We start from the raw sequence: 15,331 nt of genomic DNA on the forward strand, positions 1-15,331 counted from the left end.
AAATAGGAATCAATGGGCTTGGATACTTTCTCTTTAATTTTTCTCTCTTTACTCTCTAGAGAGGTGTTAAAATAAACTTGAGAAATAGTTTTGAGTATGTTATGACAATTGATTAGTCATTTGTGGAGAAGAAAATGACCATCTTTGTGCTTTATTTAGATATTTAATTCATTGCTTAGTTTTACTTCACTGTATCTAAAACATCAATATTTTAGATAATGGTTATTTACTCTCTGTTGTCTCATGCACACATGCATGTCTGTTTATGTATATATCAGTTATTCTATTGAAATTATTAGTCATGAGATTTTTAGAAGAAAAGCAATGTGTTAGTTTCTGCCTAGCAGGATATCTTTATAAAAATATGTTTTGGATGAATTATTAGAGACTGGATTTTTCCTCATTTTTTTTAAATGGTAGTGACAGCTGTTTGGTTACAATGAATAACATTAAAATTATATTTTCCAGATAGCATACATTCTACATAATGCTAATAACAAATCACTCATATTAATTGATGAGCTTGGCAGAGGTACTAATACAGAAGAAGGTATTGGCATTTGTTATGCTGTTTGTGAATATCTGCTGAGTTTAAAGGTATTCTCTATCTCTTTTAAGTGTATTAATTCTTAGTCCTTTTTTGATGTATCCTTTATATATTTATCATGAATGGATTTTACAGACACCTATAGAAAGCTCTTTAAACAATTTTAGGTGGTAAAAGCATACCATAGCATTTATATTTTTATTATTTCATTTCTGATGGAAGCAGAACAGCTAGTATGATAATCATGGTGTAGAAAGGAGGAAATCAAGAAATACAAATAATATTAAAACTAGTCACTTGGCTATAATCAAATTAAATAGCAAAACATGAAAGCATTTCAATAATTGTCTCTGTGTGTAGTAACATTGACTAGGATGTCATAACATGAAGTGAAAAACTAGGCGTCTGAGGTCATTTTATGGTAAATTTATTTTACTTACCCAACTAAAATTTCATTCCTTTAAAGAAAACAAGTTTTTAAAAATCTCTGTTATTAAGCTAATATGTAAAATATCAAAATATATATGGATATGAAAAAACTTAAAAATACTTTTCCATATTTAAAGTTCCTTGAAATATCCCTAAAATGATGTTCTTTTCCTTTTTTTTTTTTTTTAATTTTTTTTTAACGTTTATTTATTTTTGAGACAGAGAGAGAGCATGAACAGGGGAGGGTCAGAGAGAGGGAGACACAGAATCTGAAACGGGCTCCAGGCTCTGAGCTGTCAGCACAGAGCCCGACACGGGGCTCGAACTCACGGACCGCGAGATCGTGACCTGAGCCGAAGTCGGCCGCTTAACCGACTGAGCCACCCAGGCGCCCCAGTGATGTTCTTTTCCTTAAATGAGATTCCATAATGATTTATTATGTAGAATGAGAAAAATCTTATTTTATACTTGAAGGGTATATGATAAATCAGAAGTAATATTAATAGAGAACAGTAGTGTTTGTAAAACTGAATCTGTGTTGGTCGATCAGAATTTCTCATATAAATAAGATATATGCATTACTTGTTAGGATTAAAAGCTAGTTAGTATCTGTGATGGTTAATTTTATACATCAACCTGACTGGGCTACAGAGTACAGGACATTTGGTCAAACAGTATTTTGGGTGTATCTGTGAGGGTTTCTGGATGAGATTTGTATTTAAACTGGTAGACTGAGTAAAGCAGATTGCCCTCCCTAGTATGGGTGGCTCCATCTAATCAGTTTTGAGTGGGGTCCAGTTGAAGACCTGAATAGAACAAAAAGGCTGACTTTTCTGGGACTGAGAGGTTAATTCCTGCCTGACTGCCTTTAATCTAGAGTCATTTTTTCCTGATTCTGGAGTAGAATTGAAACATCAGCTCATTTTGGATCTTGAGTCTGCCAGCATTTGGCTCAAGTTGGCAGAAGTTTGGTTCTGAGGCCTTTAGATTCAGACTAGAACTACACAGTCACCTCTCTTGGGTCTCCAACTTGCTGATTGTAGACCTGGGGAGTTATCAGTGTCCATAATCATATGAGCCAATTCCTAATAGTAAATCAGTCAATCAGTCTCTCTCCTTCTTCCTCCCTCCCTCTACACAACCCCCCCCCCCCCATACACACACACCCTGTTAATTTTGTTTTTCTGGAGAACCCTGACTTACAGATTTTTTTTAATGTGAAATTTATTGTCAAATTGGTTTCCATACAACACCCAGTGCTCATCCCAACAGGTGCCCTCCTCAATGCCCATCACCCACCCGCCCCTCCCTCTCACCCCCCATCAACCCTCAGATTGTTCTCAGTTTTTAAGAGTCTCTCATAGTTTGGCTCCCTCCCTCTCTAACTTTTTTTTTTTCCTTCCCCTCCCCCATGGTCTTCTGTTAAGTTTCTCAGGGTCCACATAAGAGTGAAAACATATGGTATCTGTCTTTCTCTGTATGATTTATTTCACTTAGCATAACACTCTCAAGTTCCATCCACATTGCTACAAATGGCCAGATTCTATTCTTTCCCACTGCCAAGTAGTATTCCATTGTGTATATAAACCACATCTTCTTTATCCATTTGTCAGTTGATGGACATTTAGGTGCTTTCCATAATTTGGCTATTGTTGAAAGTACTGCTATAAACATGGGGGTACAAGTGCCCCTATGTATCATGCCTCTCTACTCCTGTATCCCTTGGGTAAATTCCTAGAAGTGCTATTTCTGGGTCATAGGGTAGATCTGTTTTTAATTTTTTGAGGAACCTCCACACTGTTTTCCAGAGCGGCTGCATCAGTTTGCATTCCCACCAGCAGTGCAAGAGGGTTCCCGTTTCTCCACATCCTCACCAGCATCTATAGTTTCCTGATTTGTTCATTTTAGCCACTCTGACTGGCGTGAGGTGGTATCTGAGTGTGGTTTTGATTCAGATTTTGATATTGAAGTGATTCTAGAGGAATTTTAAGGATGGATTTTCTGAATTGGTTCTGGAGTTTCTGGAATTGACTCTGATCTGATTAGATTTATTTTATTTATTTTACTCAAAGACTTTTGTTTTATTATATACATGGGCTGGGACTGATGGGAAGGGGTAGATGTAGTGGGCAACCATGGTCCAGATTAGTGTTGGATGCCCATACCGATGGCCATGGATATGCTAAAGGTGCCACCACTCTGCATGATGGTTTTCCTGATGCTGCTCATCAGCAACCAATTTCACATTCCAATCCTGAGACACGAAGAAATATTGAAGAGTACCCTGGCTGCCATGCCCACTGCATAGCCTGTCACAAAGCCCATCTTCATGTGGTTGAAGCAGCTTGCCTGGAACTGTGTATAGGCCCCAGAGCCACAAGGATCCTCTTAGTGTTCAGGTCCCTGCACTGTGGTGCCCCCACCTCACTTCTAATCTGATTAGATTTAAAGATACTGAGGACTCTATTTCTAGTAGTAGAGAGCACTAGTCATCCATAGTGTAAGGGTGGCCTCAGCAGAGGAGGATTTTAATAATCAAGTGGAAAGGATGACCCGTTCTGTGGATACCAATTGGCCTCTTTCCCCAGTTACCCCTGCCATCATCCAATGAACTCATGAACAAAGTGGCCATGGTGGCATGGATGGAGACTATACATGGACTCAGTAACAGATTTCCACTCACCATGGCTGACCTGGCTACAACTGTTGCTGAGTGCCCAATCTGCCTGCAGCAGAGACCAACAGTGAGCCTCCAATGGCACCATTCCCTGAGGTGATCAGCCAGCTGCCTAGTGGCAAGTTGATTACATTGGACTGCTTCCATCATGAATGGAACAGCAATTTGTTCTTACTAATGACTAGACACTTACTCTAAATATAGATTTTCCTTTCCTGCACATATTGTTTGTGCTGAAACTATTACCCGTGAACTTAATGCTTTATCCACCATTGTGGTATTTCACACAGAATTGTTTCTGATCAAGGAATTCACTTCATATCAAAGTGCAGCAATGGCCTTTTGCTCATGGAATTCACTGGTTTTATCATGTTCCCTACAATCCTGAGCAACTGGCTTGATAGAATGGTGGAATGGCCTTTTGAAGACTAAGTTACAGCACTTTCTAGGTGGCAATATCTTGCATGGCTGGGCAAGGTTTTCTAGAAACTTGTATATGCTCTGAATCAGCACCCATTATATGGTGCTGTTTTTCCTAGAGCCAGGATTCATGGGTCTAAGAATTAAGAAATGGAAATGGGAGTAGCACCACTCAACTATTACCCCTGGTGACCTGCTTGCAAGATGTTTGCCTCCTGTCCTCTGGACCTTATGCACTACTGGCCTAGAGAGCTTAGTTCCAAAGGGAGAAATGCTTCCACAAACACACAACAATGATTTCATTCCACTGAAAGTTAAGACTGCCACCAAGCCACTCTGGGCTCTTCATGCCTCTGAATCAATAGGCAAAGAAGGGAGGTACTGCACAGGCTGTAGTGACTGATCCTGACTTCCAGTGGGAAATTGGATTACCAATCCATAATGGAGGTAAGAAAGAATAATTCTGGAATACAGGAGATCCCTAAGGGGTCTTGGTATTAGCATTCCTTGTGATTAATGTCAATTGAAAACTACAGCAACGCAATCCTGGCATGACTTCTAATGGCCCAGATCCTTTAGGAGTGAAGGTTTAGGCCATTCCATCAGGTAAAGAACCATGACCAGCTGAGGTGCTTGCTGAAGGCAAAGGGAATACGAAATATATAGTGGAAGAAGGTAGTTACCAACTATGAGCATGTGACCAGTTACAGATGAGGACTGTAATTGTCATGAATAATGAGTATTTCTTCCTTATTTTGTTATGAATTTGTATGTATTTGTTTTCTTTCCTCTCTTATTCCCTTATCATGTGACATAAGATGTACTGAATTTATATCAGTATGTTTAACTATTATTACTTTTATGTCAATAGTATTTAACTTACAAGATATCAAGGAGAAGAGTAAACGTCACTCAAGGACTTTATGCCCCCTTAGGGGAAGGGATTGGTACATTCTCTTGTATGCAGGATAGTTGAAACATGTTAGGTGGAGTTATGACCTTGTTGTTGTCTTTATTTGGAGATTAGGTATGGTTTTAAGAGATGGTGTATAGGTATCAATTTGACAGGAGCTGGCCTTGTGTTAGTTAATTTTATATGTCAAATTGACTAGACCACAGAGTGCCCAGTTTGGTCAAACATCATTCTGGGTGTTTCTGTTCTGAAGGTGTTTCTGGATAAGATTAACATGAGAATTGGTAGACTGAGGAAAACAGATTGCTCTCCCTAATGTGGGTGGGCCTAATCCAATCAGTTGAAGATTTGAACAGAACCAAAAGGCTGACCCTCTTGGGAGTAAGAGGTAACTCCTTCTGCCTGACTGCCTTCAATCTGGAACACTAGGTCTTTCCTGCCATCATATTTGAACTGAAACATCAGCACTTTTTAGGTTTTGAGCCTGCTGGCATTCAGACAGGAACTACACCATCAACTCTCCTGGATCTCTAGTTGGCTGACGGTAGATCTGAGAATTTGTCAGCCTCCATAATCACATGAGCCAATTCTTTATAATAAATCTTTTTATATGTGTATATATAATCTACAAATTATATGTACATACATACATATATATACATATATATGTGTGTGTGTGTATATATATACATATATATATATATACATATATATATAAAATCTTTATGCAGTATTGATATACACACTTACATAGTAGAAGATACATGTATTTCCTGTTGGTTCTGTTTCCTGAGAGAACAGTAATTATAGTATCCATTTCTGAGATATGTAACAGCTGAAAATAATGCTTTTACTAATATTTTGAATACCTGTCTTAGTTTGGGCTGCTATAGACAACAGAAATTTATTTTTCACAGTTCTGGAAAGTAGAATGTTGAGATCAGGGTTCTGTATGGTAGGGAGAACCTTTTTTCCAGGTTGTAGACTGTCAAGTTCTTATTGTGTCTTTGCATGGTAGAGAGGGCAAAAGAGCTCTCTGGGGTGACTTTTATTTAAATTTTTTTTTTTAACGTTTATTTATTTTTTTGGGACAGAGAGAGACAGAGCATGAACGGGGGAGGGGCAGAGAGAGAGGGAGACACAGAATCGGAAGCAGGCTCCAGGCTGTGAGCCATCAGCCCAGAGCCCAATGCGGGGCTCGAACTCACAGACCGCAAGATCGTGACCTGAGCTGAAGTCGGATGCTTAACCGACTGAGCCACCCAGGCGCCCCATCTGGGGTGACTTTTAAAACAGCACTGATCTTATTCATGAGGGCTCTACCCTCACAACCTAATCACCTCCCAAAGGCTCCACCTCCTAACACCATCACACTGGAAGTTTTGATTTCAACATTTGAATTTGAGGGGGGACACAGACATTTAGTCCATAATAATATCCTTTACCAGTATAAATAACTTAGTAAAAATATAATTATTGCTGTTTACTTTTAAGGTGCTTAGAAGTAATTATTATTTTCTAAGTTACTTTAATAGGTTGGTTTGATAAATAAATTTTGAAGATAAATAAACAAACATGTTCCTTAGCTTCTAGTTTACTAGGTTTCTAAATATTTTCCTGTTGCTTTATAAATTAGGTTTGTTTTATGCCTCTTTTGATTTATTTAGTAGTTGAGTTTTTTCATTTTTCTGTCATAAACCTCTTGAAACCCCTTTTACATGGTTGATGCCATTTGCCAGCCAAATATTTTCTTTTTAATGTCTTAACATTTTATTTTTCCAGTAATCACATATTTATAGTTTTCCATGGGTAATATCTTAACATAACCAATTATTCATATCTCTAGTTTAGTAATTCAGGGCTGAAAACCATGTGCTGGTTGTAAGTCACTTGAACCATCTGCCTCAGTATCACTTAAATACTTCTGGCAAATAGAGTTTCCTGGGATTCCACATTACACCTACTGATTGAGAATTTGGGGGAGACAAGTACCAAGAATTTGCATCTTTATTTATTTATTTATTTTTTTAACGTTTATTTATTTTTGAGACAGAGACAGAGCATGAACGGGGGAGGGCCAGAGAGAGAGGGAGACACAGAATCGGAAGCAGGCTCCAGGCCCTGAGCCATCAACCCAGAGCCCGACGCGGGGCTCGAACTCACGGACCGCAAGATCGTGACCTGAGCTGAAGTCGGACGCTTAACCGACTGAGCCACCCGGGCACCCCGAGAATTTGCATCTTTAATAAGCTCCCCAAGGGGTTACTAAAGTTTGAGAATCATTGTCTTAAGCATTATTCTCAATCTTTTCTTTCTTTCCTATAAGTGCCTAACTCAAACACAGTACAAATCTAAAAATGCAAAACCTTTGTAATTTTGAATACCTAAGACAAACCATTGATTCCACTTTCCAAAAAATAGTTATATGGAGGGAAGCTACTTTTAAAGTAAAGTTTTTTTCAAAGTTGAGAGAAATGGTATGATTTTGTTTGTAGATTACTTTTCTAATAAAGGATTACTTCACTTAACAGCTTTATTTCTGATAAACTTTGTCTTTTCAATATCTTCAGATATTTTTTTAGGATCTTATTTTTAGATTTGTTGTCTTTCCTGTATTGTAACATTCACATAATGTGTAAACATAATAAACATGTTTCTTTCATTGAATATAAATTTGCAAAACATTTTGAAATGAATTGACCATTATTAGTTTCATCTCTGCATCTCTGCCAAGCTACTTGGAAAATCAAACTAATTTTTTTTTCTAGTTCATTTTGAAAATACTGATATTTGTTGTTACATATTCTAGGCATTTACACTATTTGCTACACATTTCCTGGAACTATGTCATATAGAGGTCCTGTATCCTAATGTGGAAAACATGCATTTTGAAGTTCAGCATGTAAAGAACACCTCAAGAAATAAAGAAGCAATCTTGTATACCTACAAACTGTCTAGGGGACTCACAGAAGAAAAAAATTATGGTATTGCATATAGAAAGTATATCTATATAATATCTATTTATTGAAACACTACATATTCTCATAATTCTCCCCTTTACTTAGCTGTCAATGTAAGCAACTTTTCCTGTCATTCTTTTGAACACTTACATTCTCTAAGACTATATTTTCTATGTCAAGCTCACATTATATATATATCAAGCTTATATTTAAACTTGTATTAATCAGTACCTATGTAGAATTACAACACATGAAAGCCTCATTTTTCTATTCTTAGAAAAATGTAATGTAGCCTATATTTGCAAGTTATAAATGAATTGAAGATTGTGTATTTCTTACACACTTTTTCAGTAACATCTGTTTTCTTCAGATGCAGGGAACTTGATAATTAAATCTAAAGTCTTAAAAGAGAATGTATTATTACCAAACCATATGATATTTATAAACTTGATTAGATATTTTCTATCTAAAACATTATGTGACATGAGTAAAATCTCATGGATTCAGAAAATTTTCAATTGACCTATACATATAAAGTTTCTAAAATTATTTTGTTTTTTATCTTATCTTATCTTATCTTATCTTATCTTATCTTATCTTATCTTTTGAGAGAGAAAGTGCATGCATGTGATTGGGGGACGGGCAGAGAGATTGGGAAAGAGAATCTTAAGCAGCATGAGCACCCAACAGGAGCCCAATATGGGCTCATTCTCACAACTTTGAGATCATGATCTGACACAAAATCAGGAGTCTGATGCTTAACCGACAAAGCCATCCAGGCATCTCCCTAAAATTATTTTAGCTATGAATGTGATCCTTGTGAGGGGGGGGGGGGGTAAAAGGCATCTTTGTTTTGCTATTTGAAATGGGAAGTCACCTGCATAACTTAGTTTATATCAGATATTTTTACAGGCCTTAATTTCATCTATTAAAATGGAGATAATTATATATATAGGGCCTATGAAGATTAAAGGAATTATCAAATATGAACTGCTTAACATAATGCCCAGGAATTAGTAACTTCTCAGTAAATGTGTTAGTGTTGTTTCTATTGCCTCTTAAGTAGTATATTCAGTAAACTATTAGCACACAGTAAAAGGTTTATGTGGCACTTATACAATAAAATTAAGCTCAGGGAACAGGAGAATACTAGATTGTACTTTGAATTTACATGAAGACTAGTCATCTACAGTTATATCTTCTGAGAAATCTCTCTCTCTCTTAATGCTAAAAAGATGAACATTCAGCTGTAAGGTTATCTCTGTGACTAGGATTCTCTCTTATCCCCTGCAAAGCTCTATCCTTTGATCTTCTATTAACCAACTGCATTTGTGGTTGGAATTCCAATGTTATTATTCAGTTTTTTAATTATCCCTTTTGTTTTCCCTATCATGTTTTCCTGGGTATCTCAGAAGTATGTTGAAAAACAAGTGAACCTCTACTTTGTCATATTTCCCAGACAACTAATTATATCCTAAAATTGGGAAATTGTCATTCAGAACTTTGGAAAACTCGGTTTTGAGAATTGTTAAGTAGTTCAGAAATGCCTACAGAATGGAAGGTTAAAGCTGTGAAGAAAAGATTATTACTGCTCAAAGTAAACATAATACCCACAGTAACAATATTGAAATCCCATTGTATGTAATTTTAGGATTAAAAGCTGCAGAGGTGTCATCACTCCCACCATCAATTGTCTTGGATGCCAAAGAAATCACAACTCAAATTACCGGACAAATTTTGGTAAGAAACTTTTTAGCAATAAGAATTGGTTTTCAAATATTTAATAATTAATAACTAAAAAATTTAAAAAGTCTAATCCTAAGTAAGTTGAACCCTTTTTATTTCCCACAACTTTTTTGGTTTGGTCTATTTCAACCTTTCCCAGCAAACCAATTAATAAGATAGTAGACAAAAATTAAACAGGTCGGTCCCTATTATACTTATTGCTACACTAACTTTATGATGAGAAAATAAATCTGTATAAAATAAGTGTTAAAAATAAAAATCACTATGCACCACACTTTCATATCTTCTTAAATAGTTTTTAATACTCTTTTATCTTTTAACCATATAAGCTGTATAACTCATCATGAAGCAGTTAGGTCTCTCTAATATAAGATATATGATAAAGGTGTTTTTTTCACATTTTTACAGCTGAAGTTCGCAGAGGTTTTTCTAGGAAGCAATAGATTCAACACTGAACTTATATCTATTATTTCAAAATTTGGAAATCTTTTTTTTTTTTTTTTAGGTCAAGTTGCTATATGCTTTAAGAATGCATTGTGTTCCATAAACTAAAAGCTAGGTACATTATGAAATTTTCTTCAGTAGTAACAGTTTCCTTTGTCTTTTGTTCTTTCTTAACCTTTCAATTTTTATTGCATTCCTTCAGTCTCTTGAGCTCCTAGACTGTCTTTATGACCTTACTTGCCTAATCCCTCATTTGAATCCCTTCAGCAATTTTGACAGTGTTGTACTTCTGAAGACCTCTCATTACCTATTTCCTCAGACTTCATCTTGCCAAATTCCAATTATGACAGGTCTTCTCCTGTTGCCTTATAGGCTTTGGCTTTCCTAATAATAATGCTCTAAATATATTCAAGACAAGCTAATTTTATCTACTGTAAATTCAGATTATTCTACCTTTAGTTCAATATTGTACTGGATAGTTTTTACCCCTTTCTTTTATTGATCCCTGTAGAGTTTCTTTACCTTAACTCTTTGAAAACATTTCTACTCTTCCTAAACCCTCAATATCCTCATTGTGTACAGAAAATTTACCTGTGCTTTTTTTTTTTTAAGTTTATTTATTTATTTTGAGAGAGAGAGCATGCAGGGGAGGGGCAGAGAGAGAGGGAGAGAGAGAATCCCAAGTAGGCTTACTGTTGGCAAGCTTTGCCAACAGTACGGAGCCAGATGCGGGGCTTGAACCCACGAACTGTGAGATCATGACCTGAGCCAAAATCAAGAGTCAGATACTTAACCAACTGAGCCACCCAGACATCCCCCCGCCCACTTTTTTTTTTTTTTTTAAGTTTATTTCACCTCCTATGCTTTTTGAGAGCCTTCAGGTTATCTTGATGAGACCTTGAACTTTTTCTCCTTAAAAACTCTGTTTTGGAATTTGTTTTTTACCTAGTTCTCTTCCTTTCTATCTTAGAGGAAGAGATTACCTTTCAACTTATTTGAAGTTAACTTTTCTACCTTCTTTCCATCTCCAGTAATATAACTTCATCAGTTTCCTTTCTTCTTTTTTTTTAAGATTTTATTTTTTCCATAATATCTACACCCAATATGGGGCTCCAACTCACAACCCCAAGATCAAGACTTGCATGCTATACTGACTGAACCCGTCAGGTGCCCCATTTAAAAAAATTATTTTACTTTTTTAAAGTAATCTCTACATCCAATGTGGGGCTCGAGTGTACTACCCTGAGATTAAGAGTTATATGCTCTACCAACTGAGCCAGCCATGCACTCCTTGTTTCTTTTGTTTTCTTTGTATCCTTAGTGTTTGTTCACTGGCTTTTCTTTTTTCTTATGAATATGCTTAGGTTTTTTCCTAAGAAATATTTCTTTTTTACCTTACTTCTCACATGATATTTCTCTTCTTTGTACTGCCAACTTCTTAAGAGTAATAGCTACGTGCTTCTTCCATATTCCACTTGCAAACTGGATCTTGTCATCATTCCACTGAAACTTTCTTTTAAATACCAACTGATGATAAACTCTTCCGACCTTTTTTTCACTTCTCATCTTCCCTGGTCTTTCTGTGGTATTTTACACTATCCTTCTTTCTCTTTTCATAATTCTTCCCTGTCTTAGCCACTGGGGAACTGTCATCTCTTGGATATCTTCATTCTCCTACCTCTGGTTATCCCTTCTTTCCTTCCTATACCAGTGCTTTAAAAAAAAAAAAATTTAATGTTTATTTATTTTTGAAAAAGAGACAGAGTGTGAGTGGGAGAAGGGCAGAGACAGAGGGAGACACAAAATCCAAAGCAGTCTCCAGATTCTGAGCTGTCAGCACAGAGCCGGATGCAGGGCTCTAACCCAGGAACTGTAAGATCATGACCTGGGCCGAAGTCAGACGCTTAACCGACTGAGCCACCCAGGCGCCCCACCGGTGCTTTTATCATTCCACTTATTAAATGGAATTGTTCCTAAGATTTTGCCCTTCTTTCTTTGTTTAAAACTGTGTTCTTGGTGAGCTCATCTTTTCCTCAACTTCTGTTTTCACTTCTTTTTGACTTTGAATCTATATATTTTTTCTTCTTATTTCTTCTTGAAATCTCAATTTATGTTTTCACTCTTTAATAGGACCATAATTAAATATATCATCTGAAAAATCTTCTCATCTCTTTACTTCCAAATCTCCCAGTGACCCATTAGGATCATCTATGAATCCTTAATCACCTCTCGATAAGGACCGTGCAGTAGATTCTCTCTCTTTTCCAGTCTATCCTTCTTCTACCAGATTGACTCCTAAGCATAGCTTTTATCATGTTTCCCTGTTCAGAAGCTTTTGGTTGTTTCTTACCAAATAAAAGTCAAACTGCTTAGCCTAGTGTTAAAAGTCTTCTATGATTATTTCTCAAAATATATAGTCTTAGAATTACCTATGTCAGAGGGCACCTGGGTGGCTCAGTCAGTTAAGGGTCTGACTCTTGATTTCAGTTCAGATGATGATCTTCCGGTTGTGCGATCAAGCCTCCTCCTATTGGACTCCACACTGGGGATGAAGCCTGCTGAAGATTCTCTCTCCTTCTTCCTTGCATGTGTGCAAGCTCCCACTCTCTCAAATATATAAATAGATAGATAAATATCTTAAAAAAGAATTACCTTCATCAGAATCACCCACGGTGCTGGGAATCATCTTAGATTTTCAAGGATTTCCTGTGGCTTAGGAATTTACATTTTTAAGCAGTCTTCAAATGATTCTTCAACACACTAAAGTTTGTTAATTACTGCTTTATGATCTCCCTGTTTTTACTTCCCCAACCCTACATAACATTTCTCAGTTTAACTATAGCATACATTTCTGCCACATTGAGTTACTTGTCATTCCATCATTTTGACCTGACTGTGTATTGGGATTTTTAACGTGTCTGCTCTAGCTGTTTCCTCTATCCAGAATGCACTTCCTTCTACATTTTTCTATCAAGACTCTTTCCAAATATTCCATCCTATTTAAACTTTTCTTAACCTGAGCTGGAAATGAGTTCTCCTTCCTCTGAAAATTTTGTATCTCTTTCATGAGACTTATCTTAATTTCTTAAAGCAGTTGCTTATGAATATGTCTCTTTCACTATAATAATATGTCTCTTTCATTGAGCTTCTTGAGTTCCATTGTCATGTCAGGTAGACATTTTTTTATCCCCCATGACATTAACATGAGGTTTGGGACCTGGAATATAGAGGATAATAGATATTCAGTAACTGTTTGTTATTTAAATAGTAAACTGATAGTTGATCATTCAGTGTATCACATAGATGGGTGAATAAATGATAATCTTATTCTACCTCATGGAGTTTTATTCTATTAGAGTGAACGAAGAAAAATACCTTGAATTCCTTGCTATTGAAAAAGAGTTGAGGGATTTTATTTCTCTTAGTGAAGGGAAATTCGCTGACTTGCCAATAACAGTTTAAGATTGAAAATGCTAATTCTTCTATCTAGTTCAGCAAACCAGGTGAATGAAGAATTTTCTAGCTGTACTCACAACCCTGAACTAGTTCTCAAAGACTGAATATCTAAAGGCTTTGTAAAGTACTAGAAGATTCCTGTTTTAAACATTGTTTCTTGAGTATTCTTAAGTATAGTTTAAGAATTAAGGCATAATTTCAAGCAGCTATTTATGGTGCTTATTTTCAACATGTAATTTACCCCTCAAGCAGTATTTTGTCTTAGGCTCTAGCAGTTTCCATATATGAAATCTCTTGAGGGACAGGCAATTTACTGATGACCCATTCTGTCCACCAGTTTATCTGCTGGGGAATTAAGATAGGAGATAGCAGAGTAGTACTCTTGGGTGACATTTAAAATGAATGCTGCATAGCAATGAGCAGTTATGTTGCGTGAGAAATTTGACCTATTTAGCAGAATTTTTTTCATTCAGAAGTGATTTTCAAAAATAAGAATCTGTCATAAAGTAGTAAATACTCATGAAAAAGTTAATTTTTTCAAAACAATATTTCTTTATTTTTTCTGGTATATTTTTTACTAGTTGGATGGAATTGACTTATCCAAAGGAATTAGTTACCTTTGAGTTCTGTATTTCTATGAAGGAAAAGAGAAAATCGCCAGAATTTTAAAATAAAGTTATAGTAACCATATTTTAATTTTTATCTATATTTTTTCAAAAACAGCAAAACCAAAGAAGTACCCCTGAGATGGAAAGACAGAGAGCTGTGTACCATCTAGCCACTAGACTTGTTCAAACTGCTCGAAACTCTCAATTGGATCCAGACAGTTTACGAACATATTTAAGTAATCTCAAAAAGAAGTATGAAACAGATTTTCTCAGGGCTGAACAATTTTCAGGAAAGACTGAAGAATAATAACAATTCACATCATGTACTAATGAAATAATATATCTTAATATGAGGAAACTAGGATTCATTTTTCTCAAGAGCAAGAGAAAATATTTGCTAAATTTTATATTTTAATGGAAAATTACATTATATTAACCTTAGAATTATCATCTATGTATTCTGTGTAAGAAAATATTTGTTATAACTTAACATATTGGAACCATTTAAAGGACTGATTTTTATGTTAGAAGAACGTCAATGTGACATTTTTTTCTCATTTGTGAAAATTCATGTTGTTATGTCTTAACTGTATTTATACTTACAAGTTATGCTTTAAATGCTATTATAAATACCTTAGTTTTAAAAAAAACACTTTTTTCAGTCTGGAAACTTGTGTGAGTTCTTTTATGCTCTCTTCTGAAGCAGTAAGACCCTATGGCTCAATAATTTCTTAATTAGTACCCCCCAAATTCCAACACTGGATGCTTCTGAAGTTTGTTAGGATAATATTGAGAATTTTAAAGTATTCTTTTTGACCGTTCTGAATAGGTCTTAAGGGTGAAAAGAAACAAACAGATATTTTGTAATGCAGAGAATGTTTTTGGAAGGAGTCACCATCACCCACCCTTTCAGTTTTCCAAATACCAGGCATTTGATTTTGTTGTCCAAGTTTTCATTTTTGGCCATCTTTTTTAAGTGAGTAACCAAAGCAGCATAAAGGTAATATTGGTTCATTTGCCTCAGGGAGCATTTTATAGAATATAAAATTTATAGAATATAATTTTATAGAATAAAATTTTATAGAATGTAGAAATTTATAGCATTTTTCCAGAGCATGTGGCTTACACCAC

The 15,331-nt window shown here is 35.7% G+C and overlaps 1 protein-coding gene across 2 annotated transcripts in view; it reads left to right on the forward strand.

Annotated features, from left to right (window-relative positions):
- Positions 1-14,775, forward strand: part of MSH4 (mutS homolog 4) — an 88,526-nt gene extending 73,751 nt beyond the window's left edge. The window contains exons 17-20 of one of the 2 annotated variants that reach the window (XM_007079236.2): positions 469-597; positions 7,796-7,970; positions 9,598-9,686; positions 14,316-14,775. In XM_007079236.2, coding sequence (XP_007079298.2) covers positions 469-597; positions 7,796-7,970; positions 9,598-9,686; positions 14,316-14,507 — 585 coding nt within the window. In that variant the 3' untranslated portion in view covers positions 14,508-14,775. The remainder of the gene's footprint in view (positions 1-468; positions 598-7,795; positions 7,971-9,597; positions 9,687-14,315) is intronic. The other variant, XM_042997602.1, reaches the window with a different exon arrangement.
- Positions 14,776-15,331: the final 556 nt, after the last annotated feature.

Source organism: Panthera tigris, chromosome C1, assembly GCF_018350195.1.
Source record: "Panthera tigris isolate Pti1 chromosome C1, P.tigris_Pti1_mat1.1, whole genome shotgun sequence".
Classification (NCBI taxonomy): domain Eukaryota; kingdom Metazoa; phylum Chordata; class Mammalia; order Carnivora; family Felidae; genus Panthera; species Panthera tigris.